This window comes from Rhinolophus sinicus, linkage group LG02 (genome assembly GCF_036562045.2).
Source record: "Rhinolophus sinicus isolate RSC01 linkage group LG02, ASM3656204v1, whole genome shotgun sequence".
In the NCBI taxonomy this organism is placed as follows: domain Eukaryota; kingdom Metazoa; phylum Chordata; class Mammalia; order Chiroptera; family Rhinolophidae; genus Rhinolophus; species Rhinolophus sinicus.
In genome coordinates, this window is record NC_133752.1 from 2556718 (window position 1) to 2580806 (window position 24089).

The window sequence follows — 24089 nt, forward strand, 5'->3', positions numbered from 1 at the left end:
GGTGACAACAGCCCAGCTCAGAGTGATGCCTTGCAGGTGGTGAGCGGTCGACACAGCGTCACTGTGGTAGTTGTCACTCACCGTCCTGATTCCAGGGCCTGCTCCCCGCACTGGGTGGCCGAGAGCTGCTGGGACCATCCTTGGAGCTTCACAGAAGAAACTTGCCAGGACCACTTTCCTGAGAGTTGCTCTGTGGACACCTTCTTTGGCCCGCCTGTTACACATCCTTTCATGACCCCAGAAACAGATGTTATTATCTGTGAGCAAACTAAGGCTCAGAGGGAGGTCACTCAGCCAGTGCCGGGACTCACGTTAGTCCCACTGAAACGACAGCCCTGAGCACATGATGACTGACACACGCTGGGCAGTGCCATGGTGGCCGCACTGAACATGCCTCCTGGGAACCACTGCTATCGTCTGTGCCATGAAAGCCAGCTCTCTGACATCTCTCAGCTGCAGATTGTTCTGGAACAGTTGGGAGAGATGCTGGGTGCTTAGCATGGGGCCGGAGGCATGTTCCATGTAACAACGCAGAACAAACGAATGGAAACAACTGACTGTCCTGGGAATCTGTGTGGGGCAGGCACTCGATGTGCTTGAGTCAGGAAAGGCCTCTGTGGCCAGAGTGTCTGCTGGGCCCAGTGCCACTGGGGGAGACTGCAAACAGGACAAGGGGTTTGCTGCTTCTGGGGAGACTGGGAGGGGAGGGAGTGGTGTGCAGAGAGCAGGTGAAGCAGGGTCAGAGAGGAAGCTGGCCTTGCACTGAAGGCGGGGCTCCAGGGGAACCCGCCCTACTGTGGGATTGCCAGCATCTTTGAGTGGTTTGCTACAAGGCTTGCTCCCCACAATATCTTCAGCAATTCAACATTTGTGTCTGTTATGCAAGTGGATTCTTCTGGAGTGACACTGATGAAGATGATGATCATGATGATGGTGATGGTGAGGGTGATGGTGGGATGTTGGTGGAGGTGGTGGTGATGATGGTGATGATGGTGATGATGGTGATGACGATCAATGCTAATATTTTGGGGACACTTATGAAGTGCCAAACAGAGTTTTAATTTGACTTTGCCTGCATTATCCCTTTAATTCTAATGCACCTGTCTGGTGTGTGCACCATTACTGTTCGCAGTGAGAGTCCCATGCGCAGGTTGCTCCAGGTAAAAGAGCTGCCCATGTGGGCTCAGGAGTCCAAGGGCAGCAAGAAAGGAGCGGAGCCTGAATATTCTGAGTCACAACCAGCCCTAGAAGGAGGAATTGCTGTTCTGCTTCCCAAGTGCAGAAAACGAGGCCCAGAGAGGGAGAGCAACTTTCCTGAGGTCACAGAGCTGGGGATGGCAGAGACAAGGTGGGAACTCAGGTAGGTTGAACTCAAAGTTCTCGCTAAGCACCTAGGCCAGGTGCTACCAATGCAAAGATGACTCAGACCAACCTAGCCCTGTCCTCAAGGAGCTCAGTCTCATGGGGAGACAGGCAGGTAAACTGACAGTACAGGAGGGACCCAGAGGCCACCCCAGCCGAGAGGTTGGGAAGGCTTCCCAGAGCAGACAGCATTTGGCTCTGGGGAGAAGGGAAAGTGTGGTCAGACAGGGGCCAGGGGCCAGCAGGCAGGGTCTTGTATGTGCTCCCCTCACATCCTCAGCCAGGGCCCTGCCCTGAGCCCCAGACCTGCCACTGTCCACACAGAATACCAGCCTTGGCAGCCACTTCTCCCAGAGCTATTTTTACACCCAATTCAGCTCTAAACGCAAACACATTGTCAGATATCGGCTAACTTGGATCCCATCCATGAGGTCTGTGACACCAAAATAGAAAACGGCTCCACTCGTGGATGACACGGACTGTTGGCAGAAGCTGTGACTCCCGCGGACAGAGGCCAGAGCACGGCCCAGCCCTTGGATGACCCAGAGTATCGACGCTTCCTACCCAAATACAGTATAAAAATGCATGCAGAGGCACGGTGTAATCTCGTAAAAAGGCAGCTTCCCACTGGGACCAACCACGGTGCCAAGTCTGTGGGAGCAGGCAGGAAATATCTCTATCACTGTTTAAGAGAGAAATAATGCCAATCTTATACAGACTCTCCCAGAGAACAGAAAAAGAGTAAACACTGCCCAAGTCATAAAATGAGGTCAGAATAATCTTGTAGCAAACTCCATTGTGAACATTAGGCAAATTATAGACCTGTTGCACGTAGGAACACCAAAATCTCAAGCAAAACATTAACAAAAATATTTAAAGAGGATGCTGCATCATAGTAAAATTAGGTTTTGTCCAGTAATGCAAGGTTGGTAAAATAGTTCAATATCAAGGAATTTCACTGCATTAACAGAACAAAGGAGGACATCATTTCATCATTTTAGTAGAAGCAGAAAAGGCTTCTGTTAAAATTCAACATTCATGCACAATAAAAACTCTTAGCAAACAGGAATAAAAGGGAACTTTTCTTAAACTGATAAAGAATAACTACAAAAAACCTACAGCAAACATTATTTTTAATGGTGAAATGCTGAAAGCTTTCCTTTTGCGATCAGGAACAAGATTAAAATGTCGGTCATCATTAATTCTATACAACACTGAACTAGAGGCTTTAGCCACTGCAATAAGGCAAGAAAAAGAAGTAAATGGTATTAGGATTGGAAAAGAAGAAATAAAACTCGTTTCTTACAGATGATGTGACTGAGTATGTAGCAAATCCAAAAATAACCTGTTGATATAGTTAGAATTAACAAGGGAAGGTTGCTGGATATAAGGCCGATATTTTTTAAATTATGAAAAATTAAGAAGTAATAAAAACAAGTCTATATATTAACAGTGAGAAAGAAAAAAATACAGCATGTTATTTGCAGTATCAAATATAAGCTATTTACACAGAAGGCTATACAACAGTATTGGGAGAAATTAATGAAAATTTAGTTAAATGGAGGAATACCCAATGCCATTCTAACCAAATTCACATGAAGTGGAGCTTGATAAACTTATTTTAAAATACATATGAAAAGCAAAGAGTTGGGAATAGCTACGCACCCTTGAAGGCAGAGTATGACAACATGCATGGTTTCAGTGCACTAAATAACCAAATATACCATAAAGCTAAATAGCGAAGGGGCAAGGATAGAAAGAGCAACAGGACCCTAGGTGGCTGGAAAAAGACCTACCCGTGTACGGGAGCTTGGTTAGTGACAAAGGAGAAAGGAATTGCCTTTTGAATAAATGGTTTAGGGGAGAATTACAAACCCACATGTCCGGATAGAGAAGCAAACTTGACCTCTGCTTGTGCTATATACCAAAGTCAATTCCAGTTGGGTTGTGTGTCGACATGTAAATATAAAATAATCAAGCTTCAGGAAGGTAACAGCTTTCTCAGGTTTTTGAAGTCCCTGCATGCTTCAGCCCCGTCTCTCGTGTCATCCAACCTGTTGCTTCCATCATCACATCTCCTCCTCTGACCCTCCTGCCTCCCTCTCCTAAAGACCCCGAGGTCCCATGGGGCCATCCAGAGAATCCAAGAGAAGCTCCCATCTCAGTGTCCTTGACTTGCTTACAGCTGCAAGGTCCCTTTGGTCATGTGAGGTGACATTCACAGGTTCCGGGGGTTTCTGAGGTGGATAACTTCAGGGCTGTTTATTGGCCCATCCATGGAGGGGATGGTCCGTGGGAGTGAAGCAAGCAGAGGGGAACCCGAGAGAGGGCCCAGGTGGAGGGCGTAGCTTGCACACAGGCCCAGGGCTGGAGAGGGGAGTGGAGAGGAGGGAGATGAGAGCATCAGCGGATCCCCAAATACCTGGCGAACAGGACCGAGAACAGGGCAGCCCTCTGGGCTGTGAGTGGGGTAGATGAGCATCTGGCTGCCCGGGGCCGAGGGGAGGGGGCGACTAGAGGCAGAACGCCTTATATACAGACACAGAGCTGGGGCAGGTGTTGGCAGGCAGGCGTCCAGCCCCAGGCTCCCCCAGGAGCTGCTCAAAGCCGGGAAGAGTGCCAGGTACCCCTGCTCCTTCCCTCCAATCTGACCCATTGCTGAATTTCCATCGTTGGTCACCGTGTTCAGGGTCCACTGGTCCCAGAGAGGCGGGGAGGGCCTCTGGAAGGAAGATGACCCACAGGTCCGATGCCCACAGGACTTGCTTCCCCTGGAGACCCCAGCCACACCCCACACCCTCAGGCAGTGCATGTTTGTGCTGCTGCAGCTGTGGCCACAGCTGTCTGCTGCAGCCCAGCCCGAGGGGAAGTCAGGAGCCCAGCCCTAGTCGCCTGGAAGCCAGCCACTCACTCATGTGTGACCCCAAGTCCTTCTCCTGACCTCAGTGTCCACCTCTGTCCAATGGGGCTTTTGGACACGGGGGCCTGTGATGGCTTGTGTCAAGAACCCAGAGGATTGCACAATTGTGGCAGCTGGCAGGCTCTGAAAAAGTTGTTTTTCGCCAAGCACAGCTGGAAGAGCAGCTGGGAGGCCCGCTCCGCCCAGTCGGGTGGCTGGAAGAGGTCAGAGGCCTTGAACACCACACAGCCCACTTCCACTGGGGCAGGGCCAGCGGGGTGAGTGAGCCCACAGCCCCAGTATCAGATGAAGGGTCCCTCCTCCTGGGGGTGGCAATCACCGGCCCCCGTGGATGGGGAAGGGCAGAGCGGAGGCCCCCAAGAGAGGTCAGCCAGGGAGGGGCAGAGCCGAGTACGCTGCCCAGACCCACTCACTCCGAGCTCAGGGACCTCATGTCCCATCTCTGTTTCACACGTGGCCAACCTGAGGCCAAAGGCGTGATGGTTATGGTCACCCGGGGGCCGGTGGCAGGGAGCGAGAGGAAGTGATGTTTGGGGGTACTTTTGGGGCCAGACCTTGTCAGGAACCTTCTCACAGCTTTAGAGCGAAGCTGGCTATCAGCCCGCTCCCCTCCCTCTTACCCCCTGCTCCAGACCTCAGAGAAAAGAAGGTTCCGTGAATGCCCAGAGGCGAGAGCTGGGCTGCACATCTAGGTGCTAGAAATGCGTGAACCATGGGCATCTGCTGGGCAGGGGCTGGGGCTTCCACAGTCCTCCACCGCCTGTCTCTCAAGATGAGGACAGCAGGGGCTGTGGCTACCCCGCCCACGCCCCGCCCCTGAGGTCACCTGCAGCAGCGGCACAGTTCTGGGCTCTGGCCTGATGGTTTTCTTCAGCCCTGGGAACTCTAGCTCAGCCTCACGCAGGGCAGCCCCGAGAACGAGAACGAGAGAGGGTGGGGTCTGTGCATGAACGCCGCCAGTTTCCCGTGCTGCACAGGACGCTTCCGAGCTCATCGGCAGTTCTCAGAGGGTCTCCTGCAGGCTTTACCCCAGAGGCCAGCACCTCAATGTCACATCCCTCAGTTGGCTTCTCTCCCCGCCCTGCCTTAGTGTCTGTGCCATGGACTGGATTGTGTCCCCCCATCCCAAATTCATCTGCTGAAGCCCGAACGCGAGCGTGATGGTGTGTGGAGCTGGGGGCTTTGGGAGGTGAGTGGTTAGAGGAGGGTGGGGTCTTCCTAATGAGACTGCTGCCCCTATAAGAAGCCACTCAGCTCGCTCTCCCCGCCTCCCACAGGGTGAGCTCACAGCGACGGGGCATCTGTCGGTGAGCCAGAAACCGGATGGACCCCTCCTTGACCTTGGACTTCAGATCCCTCTTGAAAGCCTGGCCCTGGGTGAGTCCAGAGCTCGCTCTCCACGCCCTGCGCCCAGCTCGCCCTCTTCCTGGGTCCAGGCTCACACGGGCGACCTTATCCCGCACCTCTGCCCCAGCACTGCTGGGCTCCTTCCTCTCAGCCAGGGCCACGTGGCCTCCGGGCTCCTGGTCCAGGGGGTCAGAGATGGAGGAACAAGGACCACGCTATGTGGGCCACTGCGTGTGTGTGGAAAGCACGGGAAGTGAGAGCGGAGGCCTGTGAGGGTGGGTGGACTTCGGGCATTAGGACTATTCTAGACGGGAGGTGGGCAGGGGAAAAGTGGGGGTGGTGGTGTTGGGATGGCACGGGGTCTGTTGGGTTTGACCCACACTGGGGAGGAGCGGAGGGATGGGGGTGGTTGGGAAGTGGGCAGCCCCACCCTGTGGCTGAACCAGGCTCCTGGCCAGGCTCTGATCTGACTTTTCCAGAAGACACTGGCAGTTGGAGGTGGGGGCAGGCAGGCCAGCAGGAGGTGAGCACCATGGCCTGGTGAAGGTTGGGAGGAGTCTTGCAGGGCCACCTCTGTGCCCAGCCCCTCCCTGCCCAGCGGGGTCTGGTTAGCACTGGGTGAGAGAGGGGAGCCAGTGCACGTGGTAACCTGAGCTGACAGATTGCAAAACTGGGATGGTGAGCCAGATCACTGTGTCTGCATTAAAAAGCTGCTTGCAACACTTCCTGGTCTTTTTCTGGGCATGGGTGCTCTTGGTCCAATTTCCCGGCTCTGGCTGGCTGCAGTGCATGGAGCGGGCCACACCCAGTGTCACCGTCGGCCTGTGTGCCTGTCTTCAGGATTCTCCTGTGAGTCCCTCCGAGGTACCAAACGGGATTCTGACTGCCGCCATGGCTACCTGAGACCATGTCTTAAAATTAACCCCATGGTGGGGTCATTCTGTGGAGTCCCAGGCTTGAAGTTCTGCAGTTCACTCTGCCCCATCCCCCCCAGGGAGAAGGTGGGCGTGGTCACACAGCTGTCCGGAGGCCAGCTGGTGGCAGACCCTGCCCACCTGCAACCTGCTTCCTCTCTTCCTATTGTACAAATGCTTTGTCCTCATGTCCCCATCTCTGGGTGGTGTTGGTGAGGGTGACACAGAGCAGATGTAGGGAAAGGTTTGTCATCTGCTGGGTACACACAGCACGGCAGGGACTCATTGTCAGCCAGGCACCTTTCCAAGTGCTCTGCCCACTTGCCAGGAGGTTGGTGGTCTCAGTTTCCATCCTGTACAAGGGGAAACACCAAGGTAGGTGGGAAGGAGGTGTCTTGCCCAAGACCACGAAGTTAGGGTAAGTGGGGGAACAGGGTCCTGAGTGGCTGGGTGTCGCTCATGCCTACTGATGTTGGCTCTGGGTCCCAGGAGAAGCTGTGGCCGGTGGGGGTGGGTGCCCCAAACGCCCCTGCTGGCTAAGGACCATGTGCTTGTAAACTTTAATTTCCATACAGTAGAGAAACACAGTATAAGCAACATGGGGGGTCGACTGTAAAGCAAAGCTCACAAATATACCTCGCAAGGCACGGCTCCCCGCTGAGAGGAGGGTCCTTCCTGCTGAGACAGGGCAGCCCCTGAGTTGGCTGCTCCACACAGAACAGCACATGGGAGGCCAAGGGGCTCAGTCCTTGCAGCCCCCTCCTCCCGGCAGGTCCCAGCTTCCTCTGCCCACCACAGCACAGTCACGCCCCAGAGGACAAGCAGACTTCCAGAGGGGGTGGACACAGGCTGCTCCCTGCCAGCTTCTCTCCCGCCTGGGGAGGGGGACCTCACCTCCAGCTGCAGGGCTCAGCCAGGTGGCCAGAGGACATCCCTGGGTACCTGCTCGGGGCCAGGCCCGCCACACCTGGCTCCCCAGGGGGTCAGACGTGGCCTGCCCTCCAGGGGCAGACAGCCTTGGTCATTTGACACGGGGCCCAAGGAGGCTCGGGAGCTGACACCCGAGGTGAGAGTCGGTGAGGGGAGGGTGGGGCAGAAGCAGAGTGGGCATTTCAGACAGAGGTATCAGGTGCAAAGGCAGGAAGGTGGGAGAGATGGTGGACTTCCAGGGACTATAGAGGAGTCTTCTCAAGTATCAGAATCATTTTACATTATCCGGGGAACTTGGAAGGTGGCCCTCAGGAGCTTTTGTACAAGGGGGACACTGGGCCGCCCCCGTGGGTACGTGATGCAGGAGCCAACGCTCCCAAGGCTGACAGGCGGACCCCTGGCCAAGTCCAGACTGTGGCTTTGTCCCTGGACAGCCGGGAGGAGGCCCCTGGCTCTGCTGAGGACCGACTTCAGTCCTTCGTCCTGACCGCAAGGGAGGCGGCGACTCCGGGTGGAGCCCGTGGGCTGGCACCTGTCCTCAGCTGCAGGCTCCGGTGCTCGGCGATGGGGGAGGTGGCCTCACCTCACAGGACCACCTCAGGCGCGATGTTGAACAGTAGGTCGTCATTCCCCCGCCGCACCTCCAGCAGCAGTGGGGACTCGGTCAGCACCGCCTCCTGCAGCTCGCTCGAGTCTGCCAGAGGGCGCCCGTTGACCTTGACGATGATGTCGCCATCTTGGATGCCCCCTCTGCCAAGAGAAGAGACACGTGGTCACCGCAGCCCATCAGGCCTGGGCCCTGTCAGGGCACAACTGGGTCTAAGAGCAGCAGTTTAAGAAAATTCATTTCAGGGCTGGCCCGGTGGCTCAGGCGGTTAGAGCTCCATGCTCCTAACTCCGAAGGCTGCTGGTTCGATTCCCACATGGGCCAGTGGGCTCTCAACCACAAGGTTGTTGGTTCAACTCCTCGACTCCCACAAGGGATGGTGGGCAGTGCCCCCTGCAACTAGCAATGGCAACTGGACCTGGAGCTGAGCTGCGCCCTCCACAACTAAGACTGAAAGGACAACTTGAAGCTGAACAGAACCCTCCACAACTAAGATTGAAAGGACAACAACTTGACTTGGAAAAAAAAAGCCTGGAAGTGCACACTGTTCCCCAATAAAGTCCTGTTCCCCTTCCCCAGTAAAATCTTAAAAAGAAAAGAAAATTCATTTCAACAGGTAAGATCAGAGCCCCGACTGCAAGGCTCTTGCACCAGATGAAAACCAATGTCCTACGATGGACCCATGTTCTGTCAATCTACTTCCATACACCAGGAGGGCTGGGTTCCAGATCTGGATGCAGCTTCCTAGCTGGGCCACCTCGGGCCAGGTACTTGACCTCTTTGAGCCTCAGTTTCCACACCTGCAGTCCTGTGTGGGGACATGCTTTGCAAATTACAGTGAGGTCCGGGCGATTGATTCTGACGCTGCTGCAGTTTCTAAGACTTTCGTGTGAACGGAAAAAGGGGTTGTACAGAAGGTGACCTCACGGGGAATCTGATCATAAATCCCTAACTGGGCAGGTCTGGTGGGTCCTCACGCCCCAGCCTCTAACTTCTGTAGTGAAAAGTCTTAAACCAGTTCTGTCCATTGTTCTCCTGCATCTAGATTAACACACCTTTGAAGCACCGGAAGTAACACCCCTCCAACGGGGCCTTAACCCTCAAGACAGCACAGTCTCCTTAACTCTCCCGTAATCTAATCCCTGCCTTGCTGTCCCACCTCCAGGCCATCTTCCTTGTTCCCTCCTTAACTCCAAATGCATAGAAGAAACTGTGAAACTATTATTCTCCGGAGCATTTGAGAACTTGCTCCCTGGCAGACGGCATCTGTTTGGCTCCAATTAACTCTTACAAAGACTCTCTACAGGTTTGGACATTTCTTACATGGACTTTGGCATAGGGCCCAGAGCTCGCCGGGCCAGCCGCCTTCTGCATCCTACTCGCTGTGACCTCACTGCCACCTGGAAGGCAGGCAGGCCAGGCTGGGAGGCATAGTAGTTAGATGTCTGGGCCACAGCACCAGGATCCATGCCTCAGAGGGCTAACTTCCCTAAGCCTCAGTCTCCCCATCTGTGAAGTGGGGTGAAAGCAGTAGCCCATACCTCCTGAGCTGCAGTGAGGAGCACCTGAGACACGTGTGAAGCGCCCAGCTCATGATGCAGCCTGGTCATCGGCAGTCAGTCACCACCAATCTCACCCGTCTGGCTCTCAGGGTGCCTGGCACGTGGCCACTCTCCATAACTGCCCTGCTGAATTCAGCAGAGCACAGCAACCCTGAATAAAGGGTCTGAGTTTGGGTGGTCACCCTTTGGCATCACGGAGCTACATTTCAACCATTTCACTGCAGGCGTGCTGCGGGCTGGGCATGTGTGCTACCTGTGGTCACTACAGAGGACCTGGGGGACCCATGCCTTCCAGTACGGCCTCCTGGAGCAGCACCGTACATAGAATGGAAAGAAGAGGCCCTGTTTGGCTGAAGGCGCCGTGAGGGCGGAACGCCTGCCTGCCCGGCTCCTCTCTCCGCTCCACACCCTGCCCTTGCCCCTTGCAGCAGCCCCAGGCCCCAGGGTGGACTGTCTCCAGCTCCCGGAATGAGTTCAGAAACCACTGACAGGACTGGTGGAGACCAAGCCCCAAGGAGGGGAAGGGACTTGCTCAGAGCCCTTCTAGGGGCCTGGATTACCCACGCAAATGTGCAGCGACCTCACTACGTGTTTGCCTCAGCTCCTGGTATTGCAACATTCAACATTCCCCAGCACTTGACCTTGATAAAGTCTCCCGGAATAGAAAGGGTAGGCTGAGTCATGTCCATTTTGCAGATGAGGAAATAGAAAGACCCAGGCCAGCCCACTGGGCCGGTGAGAGTCAGGCTGTTTCTTAGGCTGGGCCTTCACCGCTCTGCCTGACATTCAGGCCACAGAAGGGCATGGCCAGTGCTCTAAGAGATGCTTCATCTCTCCAGCCTGCCCCTGGCTGACAGGACAGGCCAGCATCCCACCAGCCACTTCCACATCACATCTTGCCCAGAAGCACAAGGTCAGTGAAACAGGCCCAGCCCAGGCCCCAGGCCCACCAGGATGTCTGACGGCCTCCCATCCAGTCCCCCCGCCCCCTCTGAGGAGCCTACCTCTGAGACGGTGAATTTGGAACAACCTCTTGCACATAAATCCCACTGCCGACCTCTGGGAAGTCTGGGTTGCTGGCCTTCAGTTCTTCCACCAAACTGCAAAGACAGTTGCAGGTGAAGGCCCTTCCCTGAGCCTCTGAAGGCGCAGAGCTGCCCCCCCACCCAGGCCAGACGAGGAGGCTCCTGGGTTCCCACACTGGCCTGTCTTGCCACCGACCATCTGGGTTCTCACTGGCTCTTGTCTGTGCCCCCCACTCAACCTGGGCTCCTCAAGAAGGTGCATGGTGAGCAGTGTGGAGATAGGGTGGTGAATAGATGGGAGGTGGGGTGGGAGTGGGGGTGAGAGAAAAGAAGGAAGGTAGAAGGATGGGTGATCAGATGGATGGATGGATGGATGGGAGGAAGGATGGAATGAATGGTTGAAAGATGGAGGGATAGATGAATTGATGGAGGGAAGGAATAATGGATAGATGGATAGAAGGAGGGATGAGTGGTGAGTCATGGAATGGATAGAAGACTGGATGGATGGATGGATGGGTGGGTGGGTGGGTGGATGGATGGGTGGGTGGATGGATGAAAGAGACAAATAAAGAACACGTGTCAAAGATAAATTGGTATATTGGTCTTGATTACAAATTGCCTTTAGATTTACCCCCTAGATGAACAGTGGCTGAAACAGGAAGAACGATCATTTTGGGGGCTCCCTGGGTTGGAGGGTGTGGTCCGTTGAGCACGCCTTAGTTCTTCCCAGAGCTCCCCAATGCAGTGACCTCTTCCTTCTTCAAATCCTCGAGCTTAACTTTGCATTCTCCTCCCTCCCTAGTGCGCTCACTTCCTCTGTCTCCCTCCTCTTCCCCACCCCCTTCTTCATGTCACTCACGCAGTATTCCCAGACACCCGCTCTGTTGTAGACCTGGTGAGGTGGGGGCACAAACAGGCAATACTGACGCCACGGGACCAATGCAATGCTGAGGGAAGCACAGCTGCGCACGTGGCGGGGAGGCATGTGCTCCCACTTGAGCAGCCCCTTAACATTCACTTCCATTCAGAGCCTCAGAATGTGACCTTGTTTGGAAATAGGGTCTTTGCAGATGTAACTGCTTAAGGATCTCTAGATGAGATCATCCTGACGTAGGGTGGGTCCTAAACCCAATGACTGGTGTTTTTACAAGTAAAAGAAGATGGAGAATTAGACACGGACACACAGAAAGAAGGAAGCCATGTGAGGACAGAGGCAGAGATCAGAGTGATGCAGGTATAACCTAAGAAACACCTGGAGTCACCAGGAGCTGAGAGGGGCAAAGGACTCCCCCCTCCCCAAGAGTCTTCAGTGGGAGCACAGCCCTGCCGACTGTGGACTTCTGGCTTTCAGAACTGTGAGAGAATGAATTTCTGTTGTTTTAAGCCAAGTTTGTGGTAGTTTGTTATGGCAGCCACAGGACGCTAATCTAGGGGGCTTCCTGGAGGAGGGGGCACTTGAATGAAGTCCTGAGGGAACCAAAGGAATCTATCAGGCAAAAAGGAGAAAGGTATTCTAGGCAGAGGGACTGGTCTCAGCAGAGGCTCAGAAGCCTGAGTGCATCTGGCTTGCACCTGCAGGTGGCCAGGCATGGCTAGGAGGAGGGCTGAGGTGAGGGACGACAATGGAGGGCAGCAGGGGACGGCTTCCTGCAGACACTCACCTTGGTGTGATAGTCCTCATCCGTATGCCAATGAAACGTTTCTTCCAATCTGGAAACAACATTACAGGACTTGGTTAGAACCACCATGAGAGGTGGGTGGGGGCAGAAATTCACCCACAGGAGCAGAAAGCAGCAATAGCCATTCTACTGGGGCCAGCCTGGTCCGCATATGCTCAGGTGCCCAGAGCTCTTGGCTACTCTTGAGGCTGAAAGATGTCCTGGCTCAATCTGATGGCTTCCCACTACCCTCACCCTCAGGCACCATCCAACCATATCAGCTCCAACATCTATTCCCCCTCTGAGCTCCATACTAACCCCAGTGACCAGTGGTGCTCTTCTCTCCAGCCTCCATCCTGCAGGTTCCCCAAACTTGCTCAGATCTGAACTCATCACCTCCCTCTGCCTTCCCCACAAATAATAATATTAATCCACGATGCCCTGTGAGTACTGTGTGCCAGGCTCTCTGGTTGGAGTATTATACACACAACCCTCTAAGGTGGCACATCTTTCCCCCCAGCTGCTCTAGCTTGTGATTTCGCTGGTGTCCTAGACTCAGAAATAACGTTTACATATTCGGGACCATAAAATAAGTCTCAGTAAATTTTAAAATTTCATATCATAAAAGTATGCTCTCTGACCACTGTAAAATTAAACTAGAAGTCAGAGGTAGAAAGGTATCTACAAGATTCCCAACAACTTGGAAACTAACACACTTCTAAGTAACTCATCTTCAAAGAGGAAGCCAAAAGGACGTTAAAAAGGATTGTAAACTAAATAAAAATGAAAATACAACGTATCAAAGTCTGTGGGATGTAGGTAAAGCAGTATTTAGAGGGAAATTGATAGGACTAAAGTGCTGATACCAGAAAAGTTCTCAAATCAATGACTGCAGCTCTCACCATGAAAACTAGGAAAAGAAAGTAAAATGAAACCCAAAATAAGTGGAAGGAGGCAAATAATACACAGTAGAGTCAATGAAGCAGGAAACAGAAATACAATAGAGAAAATAAATGAAAGCAAAAACTGATTCTTTGAAAGCAATAAAATTGATAAACCTTTAGCTAAACTAATCAGGAAAAAAGAAAAAAGATGTAATTATTAATATCAGGAATGAGAAAGGTGACATTACTACAGATTCTACAGGTATTAAGAGGATAATAAGAGACTCTTATGAACAACTGAATACCAACAAATCTGACAACTTAGATAAAATGGACAAATTTCTTGAAATTTCCAAACTACCAAATCTCACTCAAGAAGAAATAGATAACCTGACTAGACCTATATCTATTAAAGAAATTGAAATTGTAGTTAAAAATCTTCCCACAAAGAAACAGCAGGCCCAGATGGTCTCCTAGGAGAATTCTATCAAACGTTTAAGGAAAAATAATATCAATTCTACACAAACTCCTCTAGAAAACTGAAAATGAGTGACTACTGCTGTGATGTTGTGATTTATAATAAGAAATGTATATTTTGGTCTTTGCCCATGGTTCCCAGCACATAGCTCCTAAAACTTTTGTAATTTCCTAAGTGATAAGAGCTATGGGGCATCTTTTGCTCCCAGCTCCTGAAATAGCTCCAGAACTGTGAAGGAGAAATGGGTTTTTGTTATTCACGACAAGTCCCTTTCAACCACAGCTGAGTTTAGGTCAATGAGGTGACTTTTGGAAAGCACCTAAGGATGGGGGCTGGTTGCCAGGGAAACCAACCTCTGGGGAGGGGAGATGGGTTGGAAGTTGAAATAATCACCAATGGCTAATGGTTTAACCAACCACGCCTATGTAACAAGGCCTTCATGAAAACCTGAGGGCGGTTCCTCTGAGAGCTTCCGGGTTGATGCACACATGGAGGTGCTGGGAGGGTGGTGTGCCTGGAGAGGGCACGGAAGCTCCACGCTGCTTCCCCACACCTTGTCCTCTGCATGCCTTCCGGGAGGCTGTTCCTGAGTTGTATCTTTCTATAATAAACCAGTGATCTAGTGAGTAAACTGTTTCCCTGAGTTCTGTGAGATCCTCTAGAAAATGATCAAACTCCAGGAGGGGTTCATGGGAACCTGAGATGTATAGCCAGTCGGTCAGAAGCATGGGGGACAAGCTGAACGTGTGACTAGCATCTGAAGGCAGGGCCGGTCTTGTGGGATGGAACCTTTTTCACCTGTGGGATCTGACGCATCTCCAGACAGTGTCAGCTGCGAGTTAAATTGTAGGGCACAGCATGGGGAAGCCCTGCACATTGGTGGCCGGAAGTATGAGAGGAGAGGCCGTGTCATAGCAGGAAACTGAGATTAGAGGAGACGCAGGAGGAATGTTCTTCCTAACCAACTGCTTACTTCATTCTCCTGATGCCAAAACCAGAAAACAAAACTAGGTCAATATCCTTTGTGCAGACAGTTGTGGAAAATCCTTCACTGTCCTCAGCAAATCAAATTCAACAATATCTCAAAAGGAGAATCCATCATGACTAAGTGAGGTTTGTCCCAGGAAGGCAAGGAAAGCTTAACATTCAAAAATCAACCAATGCAATTTACCACATTAACAGACTACAAAAAGGAAAACCATCATCTCAAAAGATGCAGGAAAAGCATCTGACAAAATCTAGCATCTATTCATGATAAAAACTAGAAATAAAAGGGAATTTTTTTTTCAATCTGATGAAGGCCACCTATGCAAAAGCTTTATTAACATCATATTTAATGGTGAAAGGTGGAAGATTTCACCCTAAGATCAGGAAGGAGGCAAGATATCCACTCTTACCGTCGTTATTCAGTATTTATGGGAGGGTCTAGCCAGGCAATTAAAATAAAAAGGCATTCAGACTGGACAGGAAGAAGTAAAACTGCTTTTATTCACAGACTGCATAATCATCTATGCAGAAAATCGGATGGAATCTATAAAAAAGCTACAAGAGTTATCAAGGTTGCAGGACCAACATACATTTTAGTGACAATCAGAAATTGAAAAAATTTTAAATATACCATTTCTTATAGCATCAAAATAATGAAATACTTAGGAATAAATCTGATGAAAGTTAAGACCTGTACACTGAGAACTAGAAAACACTGCCTAGGGAAACCCCAAGAAGATGTAAATGATGGGGAGAGAGTCTGTGTTCAAGGGTCAGAAGATTCCATGTTGTCAGAATGACAATTCTCCCCAAATTGACGATAGATTCAATGTAACGCCAGTGAAAATATCAGCGGGGGTGGGGGGGGTTTGGGTGGGACTTGACAAGCTGATTCTAAAATTCATATGGAAATGTGAAGAAGGCTCTAGAAGAACAAAAACAACTTTGAAGACAAAGGACAAAGTTGGAGGACTGACACGACCTGACTTCAAGACATAAAACCACAATAATCAGGACAGTGTGAGGTTGGCACAAAGACGGATAAACAGACAAATAGGACAGAATATGCTCGTTTTATTTTTGACAAAGTTGCAAAGGCAATTCAGTGGAGAAAGGATAGTCTTTTATAACAGATGGTGCGGGAGCAATTGAACATCCAAAGCAAAAAAAGAACTCTGATCCACACTTGCACTATTAAAAAAAAATTGAATTCAAAACGCATCGTAGTCCTAAATCTAAACCCTCAGAAAATAAAACTTCTAAAAGAAAATGTGGGAAGACATCCTTCTGAACTTCAGTTAGCCAAGAATTCTTAGATAATTCACTGCATAATCCAGTAAAAAAAGAAATTGGTAAATCAGACTTGATAAACATTTACCAAACTTCTGAGCTCTAAAGACAGTTAAGAGAATAAGACAAGCCACAGGAGAAAACACTTGCATTCATTTATCTGATAAAGGGCTCCTACCCAGCACGTGTAAAGAACTCTCAAAACTTAATAAGAACACAAACAACCCCAATTTTTGACATGGGCAAAATATTTAAACAGACATTTCACCCAAGAAGAATGATGGATGGCACCAGGTGGGAGATGAGGTCAGAGAGGGCGGCAGGCTGGCTGATGGGTCTGGCTGCCAGGGAGACGTCAGTGTTTATTCCCAAGGAGGTGGAGCCACGATCAAGCAGAGACGGGATGAGTTCTGAACTTTGAAAGGAGTCCTCAGGCTGGGGAGGGGTCTGTGGGGGAAAGGGCAGTGGCACAGGAGCAGGGGGGAGGCAACAACCAAGAGGAAGGCCGCAGGTGGCAGGACCAGGCAGTGGAACTGGAGCCGGTGACAGGGCAGGTGCAGGAGGGGCATACCCCATGCTAGGGCCAACTAGCTGGCTGATGGGTGGAGTGCAGCTGTGGGAAATCCAGAGGTTGGAGCTGACGTAACCGAGAAGGTGGACGTGAGGACAGGGGCGCACAGGGAGTGGACATGTCTGACAAGCAGTACATCCGGGTCTGGAGCTCGGTGAGAGGGCCCAGCTGTAGATGTAAATTTGGGGGACTCACTCTCTAGATGGCATTTACATCCACAAGACTGGGTGAGGTCCTTGGAGGAAAGGGGAAAGGCCTGGGGACTGAGTCCTTGGCCCTCCATCCTGCTCCTGAATGGGTACCGGCCACTGGTCAGCTTCACTCAAACCCAAGGTCGTGCTTCAAATGAGGAAGACACCTATGCTTGCCGTGCTTGTGCCTGAGCAGTGCCCTAAGGGGCAGAAGTGCAGCCTGGGGTCAAATCAGAGTCCTCGGGAGGGAGAAGCCTCGTCCCCACCCCGAGCCAACAGGCCCAGTGCACACACAGGCTCCCCAGAAACACTGGCCAGTGGGGCATGCAGGGCGGACTGGTTGAATTTCTAGGTCAGCAGAAATTTCTAGGTCATTAGGTGGAAAACCACCTAAATGGTGAGTGTCTGACACGCTGCCCTGGAAATTTGGCTGGAGGGAGGTCGCAGATTCGTTTTTTTTCTGAGTGTGTCATGGAACAACTTTGGACCCCACGGTGAGGCAAGCATCAGGGGGCGGTAATAAAACAGCGGCAAGGTGGGGTGGGGGGTGGGGAGGGGGAGGAGTTCGGGTGCAGAGTGCTCCTCTGGGAAGGCCAGGAAGCTTGGAACTGAAGGGAGGGGACACCGCAGACATGCTGAGTGCACTAAAGCCGGGGAACTGCACACTGGGGACTACACCTGACAATTAACAGAGCGCTTAATTGCACAAGGTGTGAATCTGACCTCAAAAAAAAAAGCCAAAACCAACAGCGAGAGATCAGGGCTCATCCTTGATTTGCCCCAGGACCCCCGTCCCAGGAGATTCCCTCAGCTCCCAGGGCCTTGTCCAGTCGGCCCCAGCCCCTCACTCATATCCTACAGCCCACCTTCCAGCAAGTTCCGTGGGCTCCAAGTTCAAAACAGATCCAAGACCCGACCACTCATCAGCCCAGGGCTGCCTCCCCCGGGTACCACCTGGCATCTGTCTGCTCTCAGCTCCCTGCAGTGCACTCCCCGCAGGCAGCCAGCGGGTTCTTTTAAATCATTGCCACTCCTTCCCATGGGTCCACAACACTTAGAATAGAACCTAGCACCCGAGGCCGGTACCCGGTACCCGAGGAGGGCCCACGGCCCCATGCCCTCATCTGCGCCCCTCTCTCCCTGCCCCCGCTGGCCTCCAGGGATCACTACTCTGACGTCATAATACTCATCTGCACTTTTGTGGCCCCTCCCCGGCTAGAAGGAAAGCTCAAGGGGCAGAGACTGTGTGCGCTCACAGCCCTGCTGGCGTCCACAGCACCAGCAGGCACTCACATTTGTTACCTCTGGACCTAGACCCACTTTGCAGATGAGAAAGCTGAGGTGGTAACACGTCCCAGGTGCAGGGCTGGGAAGGAGCCCAGACTGCGCTTGGGTATCAAGGACACTAAAGCCGCTGACATCTTGTAAAAGGGACAACGGGAGAGGCGGGCAGGGCACCTATCAAAGCGCTGGTCCACCGGGCTCACAACGCAGGTCGCTCCTCTGCTCACCCCTCCCTGGGGGCCTGCTCCTGGTTCCTCTGCTTCCTCCTCCGTTTGAGAAGGATACTCTGGCACGTGTGATCTTGAGACCAGGGAACGTGCACTTGCACCCCATCTTCCCAGTGTCCCCCCACAATGCCTCTGTGCAATTCTCCCCGGCTCCCAGGCCACAGAGACCATCCCACCCCATCAGGAGATGAATGAGAATTGCCACTCCCCAGCCCAGACCACTGAGGAGCCATCACCCACAGTTTACAGAGGGGCAGACACCCTAACCGCCCAGCTCCAGTAACTCAAACACCCCCGTGGGAGTGCTCTCTCGTCCTAAGGCTGGCCAGCCCCCAGGGCCCCCTGGGGCCACAGGCCAAGGCAACGCTACTGCCCTCCGGAACCAGCATGGTGGTGCCTCTTGAAGTCCCCAGAGGCCTCTGCACCCCAACCCCTAGGTGGGAACAAAAAGTGAACCCTAACTAATATTTCCTTGATTTAATAAAAAGATGGTTTGTGTTAAAGAACTTTAGATTAACTGGGTTTGGATAGTTTGATATTTTTATTAAAAAAAAAAAGCAGAAGTGAACACCAGCTAACTTCAAAAGGATTTTAAATTACAGATTCAGTCATTCAGCTAAGATTTAGTGGACTCTTCAATTAGTCCACATGTCCTGGGAGAGGGGACAGATCTGGGAGGGTCTGGGGTGAGGTCAGTGCCGACAGGTACAGTCCCTGAAAAACAAAGGGGTGAACCTGGCCCCTGGTGGGTTCCTGTCTGTGAGAGCAAAGGAAGAGAGGCAGGCAGGGAGAGGATGCTATCATCCCATTTCCAACAAAACAGTCACCTCACAGCTCAATCTGTGCAAAGTGCAGCTCCGCCGATTTGCAGGAAGGTGACCAAAGTCAAAGACCCCTGGAGCAGGAGATAATTACACTGGAAAAGCCCACTTATTAGAGAAAGGACCAAGACTGTGAGGTACGAAGGTACAGCCCTGGGTCAAGTTCTGAGCTTCCTAGCAGCCAAGAGGAAAAGGGCTCAGGAGGTTAGACGGCCCCTCTGGCCAATAGAAGCCTTCAGCGTTTTTAGGGAAGACTGGCACTGCCCTGGCTCCAGGCTATTTTCACACAAGGGTTACTGATGAGCCAAACGGAGTCCTCAACAGCAGTTCTTCACGTAACCAGTCCTCCCGGCACCGGTCTTTTCTGTACTGGGCTCTGTGTGCTCGGCTGGCGGAGTGGTGGAGAATGGGCAAGCATGCAGAGGCCCCCTGCTCTCAGTGAGCGGCTGGCGAGAGGGCTGGGAGGAGATACGGAAGCAATTTGAAGGTATGAGTATCAGAGCTGAGTCAGGTCTAGCCAGCTCTGCCAGGGGGTGGACATGGGAGGCAAAATGGTGGGAGGACAAGGTTCACTAGGGATGGATGAAAAGAGGTGGGAAGGTGGAGGCTGCCAGGAAAGGCGCTGAGATCAGGGAAGTGTGACCCTCCCTGGAGAGTGGCTGTGACCCCTGACTTTAGGACGGCCGTTAGCACGCCTTCACGAGGGAGGGTCGCCTGTGCCTTGTCAAGGCTTCTCCCAGATGGATACACTCACGCCACCTAGGAGTGGGCAGGGTGGGCTGGGCATCCTGTGTGGACAGGGTGAGGCGATGCAGGCTAAGATGAGGGGCCTGGGCTCCTCTCCCTTAGAGAAGTGGTCACTCTAGCGGGCGGTGTGCATGGCCGGCGCTGAAAGAGGAAGGGTGGATGGGTGGATGGAAGGAAGAAAGGGTGAGGAGATGGAAGGATGCATGGAAGGAAGGAAGGAAGGAAGGAAGGAAGGAAGGAAGGAAGGAAGGAAGGAAGGAAGGAAGGAAGGAAGGAAGGAAGGAAGAACTGGGCTCTTAACGATGGAGCAGCCCAGACAAGGGGAGCCCAGGGAACCCAAGCAGTTGGAGGGAGAACTGCCATCAGAAATCTCCAACCTGTGTGCAGAGGTGAGAGGTCAATGTGGCTGTGAAGCGAGGAGGGGTGCGGGGGAGGTCTGAAAGAGGCTGAGGCTGAGCCCCCAGGGACTCAGGACTTCGGAGCTGGTCGGGAGTGAGCCAGGGCATACAGCACTGAAGGAAGGGCTGGGGTGACCGCAGCTGGGCTGTGAGCCTGAGCCCTGGCCCACGTCCCGGGCCTCTGCCAGCCCCCGGGTGTGCTCTCTACCTTTCAGGTGCTTGTCCTGGAACTCCGTGAGGAAGCGCGCTATGCGGTCCGAGGGGATGGCGAAGGAGATGCCGGCGGCGACTTTGAGCGTGTTGATGCCAATGACCTCGCCGTCCTGGTGGGTAGATCAGAGCGGGCAGTCACTCCAGGAGCACCACCAGCCACTGCCCTCAGCCGCAAAGCATTGTGCCCAGGCCCAGAGCTGACCTGGCTGGCAGCGGCCCTGTCTGAGGAGCTCCCAGCAGCCCGTAAGCTGTCCTGGGAGGGCACTCGGGGTTCACATTGGGTCAGGGACCCCACCCCCCACCCTGTTTTCCTCCACACCAGATTCCCCCTCCATCGCTGGAGTCCATCGGCCCGGGAAGCTGTCAGCCTGCCCCTCAAAGCAGTGCCCACTAACCCAGGACACCCCCGGGCAGCATTCTGAGGGGCCAGAGCCAAGAGAAGGATGTGATGGGGACTGTGGGGAGTGGGGCCCCTCTTTCCCTTCCTTCCGGAAGCAGGTGGGGGTGAGTGGGGCCAGGGCAGCATCCCTCACTCTCTTGTCCCTGTGGAGCTGGCCTCCCGCCTTGTCCCCTCCTGACCCTCCCACCAGGCTGGTGGAGTGGGCTGGATCTGCCCCTGCCATGGGCCAATGGGGACCGCCACACTGCTGGGAAGCCTCCTCCCCACAGCTTGGCATGCACCCCCAGACCTGTGCTCCTGCCCATCTCAGGGGGGATATCCTGGCCAGTTCTCCAGGGGCCCCCTTTGGGGGCAGAGCTTTGGATCAAGGCCCGCTTCATCTGCCTGGTCCCCTGAGGGCATTCCCCACCTGGCCCCCTGGAAGCTCTCAAGGTGGGCGGATGCAGAGGTCATCGACCGTTTCTCATTGGCCCTGTTTGCCCACCCCCGCCACATGGAGACGGGAGCAGTCTCCATGAGGCGGGGATGGGCAAACAGGGCCAATCCAAAGTGCACCGCACGAGTGGGGATAGACAAACACCAGTGTGATGGCCTCAGACCTGCTGAAAGCCTTTAGGGCTTCTTGGGGTGCAGGGTGAAGCTCCACCCTTGTCAGGACATGGGGCCCCCAGGCTCCTCCACCATCCGATTGTCTGATCCCTGCCACTCTGCTTCTCCAGCAACAGCACCTGACTGAGGCCCCCACCCCTGTGCTCATGCTGTGCCCTCTCCCTGGAATATCTGTCATCTGCCTGTCCCCTCCACCAAGCCCTGTCTCCACAGCCCAGGTCAGATGCTCCCACCTCCAGGAAGACCTTCCTGGTCCCACATCAGCTGCAAGGCCTCCTGCCGCTGGCCCTCCAGCGCTCTCTCCCTGCCCCTCACATCAGGCTTAGGTGTGTCCACATCTGACCCCCCTCCCCACGATGGGAGCTCCCCGAGGTCCCATCTGCACCTGACAATTATCAGGGCCCAGGACTCTGAACTGAACTTCCTGATTTATTCTGTAAATCTCACCTGGGATGGGAATGGGCCTGACCTGGGGGCGTAGGACAGACCTGGGGGAGGGCAACCTGAGGGAAGTGAGAAGGAATGAGGGCACCCCTCTCATCTTGCATATAAACTCATGGAAAGGGAGGCCCAGAGGGGGGACCAACACGAGTGTCTCCCCTGCCCCAGGTCTCTGAGGGGCACATGGCCCCTTCCTGGCTGCTGCTCTTGGGTCATCCTTGTTCCTCTGGCAGCTGCCAGCAAGGCGGGGGCAGGGGACACAGGGCAGCATGTGCTTTGGGTCACGTCCTCTTGGGCCTCCAGCCCAGCCACATCCCTGACTGTCAGGCGTGAAGGTGCCAGGGCTGCATGCCGCGTGCCATCCCTGCCTCAAGGCTGTGCCCCACATGTGAGCAGAGCCCCAGAAAAGTAGAGGCCCCGCTCAGGGGACACTTACCAGGTTCACCAGCGGCCCCCCGGAGTTCCCGTACTGCAGGGGAAGAAAACATAGTGTTAGCTGTGCCCAGAGTGCTCCTGAAGCTCTTTCCTGCAACGACCTTTCCAACAGCACAGAGACATGTGGCCACCTTATCCCCCAGCAGCTTCAAATGGCCTCGTCACGGTCCCCCATCTCACAGATAAGAAAGCCGGGGCCCACACAGGCCCCGTGGGTGGCTGAGCAAGTCAGAGCTGGGCAGTGCCCTCTGTGCAAACCTCCCAGGCTCACTCCAGACTTGCTTTGGTGTCTCTGTCACTCGTGGCCTGGGCAGCACAGGCCGCCTACAGGACTGACATTTCCAGAGAATGCCCGAACCACGGCAAACCCCGACAGGCGGGCGCTGGGGCATCTGGGCAACGTGCTTTGTGAGAGCCACAGGCGCCATCCAAACAATAATACTAACAACAATGATGGTGATGATGATGACGTGATATGAAGCTGACCGTGGACTTTGGGCAGACGTTTCAGGGGTGTGGCTGTGCCCTCCATCCTGAAGGCGGCCCCCAGGCAGCGCAGCAGCCTCTAACTCCCAGGGCAGACCTGGCAGCATGGGAGTCAGAGCCCCATGTCATGGAAAGAAAGAGCTTTCTAGCAGTGCACAGTCTGTGGAGGGGTGGGTGGGGTCCTGGGGTAGGGCCGGGCCCGGCAGAGACGGCTGAGGACTCACATTGATGATGGCGTCCGTCTGGATGTAGTCCATGTCCGAGTCCCGCAGGCCCAGCTCCCGGCCATCCCTCTGGGCCGTGCTCACGATGCCCGTGGTCACTGTGTTCTGCAGGGCGAAGGGGCTGCCGATGGCCACCACAAACTCGCCGGGACGCAGGTCTGCCGAGTGGCCCAGCAGCAGCGCCGGGAGCTTTTTCTGGGGGAGGGAGGGAGGTTCAGCTGCATGCCTTTGGTGGGGACCAGAGCCAGGTCAGGCCAGGCCCCTGGCGGGGTGGCCCCAGAAGCAGCTGGATAGGGCGGTCAGGGTAAAGGCCCAGGCAAATCGCTGACGCAGACTAAGGCCAGGCCCGCCTCCGGCTGACCCTTGGTGGACCCAGGCTGGCATCCTCAAAGCAGAGGCTCAGTCCCACCAATGCCCACAGGTCTCCCAGAGCGGGCACAGGGTACAGTTGGGCTCAGCCTCTGAGGCCATTGAGCCCGCTGGTTTGATGGTCACAGTTCCTCTGAAACTCTGATAGAAGCTATGGACACCAGCACCCCGAAAGTGTACCACACACAACCTGATGCGTACGATCCAGAGATCTGCAGGAGCCCTGGGGCCCATCTGGGGACCTGGGAACCCCAGTTACGGAATCCTTGATCCAGCTCAACTGATCTCCTAATACAGACACATGGGGAAACTGAGGCCCAGAGAGATAACCCGATTTAAGCAAGCTCCGGCATCACCCCTGCGCACTGACACCTGCACACTTCTCCCTTGTTTTGCATGGAGCCAGAGCAGTCTGTCTGTCTAACTCTGGGACAGCCTGGGAGCTCTGAAGCCGCAGGGAGTGTGCTCAGAGGAGGTGCTCTGAGTGTCAGAAGGGGCTGCAGCGCACGCGCCAGTACATGTGAAATTGGTGGGCTGAAGCTCTGTCACCTGCACCTACGTCAATTTTCGGGTTGACGTCCCTACGTCAGACGTCACCACTGTGGTAGCTGGGGGCATATGGGACCTCCCAGCACCACTTCCGCTGCTTCCTGCAGGTCTAGAATTATTTCCAGATAAAGTTTTATATAAAACGGTGCTGGAGACGGCC

The 24089-nt window shown here is 53.8% G+C and overlaps 1 protein-coding gene and 1 long non-coding RNA gene across 3 annotated transcripts in view; one reads left to right on the plus strand and one right to left on the minus strand.

Annotated features, from left to right (window-relative positions):
* The first annotated feature begins 745 nt into the window (after nucleotides 1-745).
* LOC141569003 (uncharacterized) lies at nucleotides 746-5736 on the plus strand. Its single transcript, XR_012492364.1, has 4 exons — nucleotides 746-939; nucleotides 1133-1360; nucleotides 5373-5471; nucleotides 5560-5736. It is a non-coding gene; the product is annotated as an uncharacterized LOC141569003 (long non-coding RNA).
* A 1353-nt stretch (nucleotides 5737-7089) lies between these two features.
* HTRA3 (HtrA serine peptidase 3) overlaps nucleotides 7090-24089 on the minus strand; it is a 31225-nt gene continuing 14225 nt past the window's right edge. Inside the window, exons 4-9 of one of the 2 annotated variants that reach the window (XM_019711538.2) lie at nucleotides 23012-23206; nucleotides 22303-22335; nucleotides 20412-20526; nucleotides 12329-12377; nucleotides 10647-10742; nucleotides 7090-8223 (exon numbers count right to left, since the gene is read on the minus strand). In XM_019711538.2, the coding sequence (XP_019567097.2) occupies nucleotides 8058-8223; nucleotides 10647-10742; nucleotides 12329-12377; nucleotides 20412-20526; nucleotides 22303-22335; nucleotides 23012-23206 (654 nt within the window). In that variant the 3' untranslated portion in view covers nucleotides 7090-8057. Of the gene's footprint in view, nucleotides 8224-10646; nucleotides 10743-12328; nucleotides 12378-18765; nucleotides 19517-20411; nucleotides 20527-22302; nucleotides 22336-23011; nucleotides 23207-24089 lie in introns of those variants that run through there. The other variant, XM_019711541.2, reaches the window with a different exon arrangement.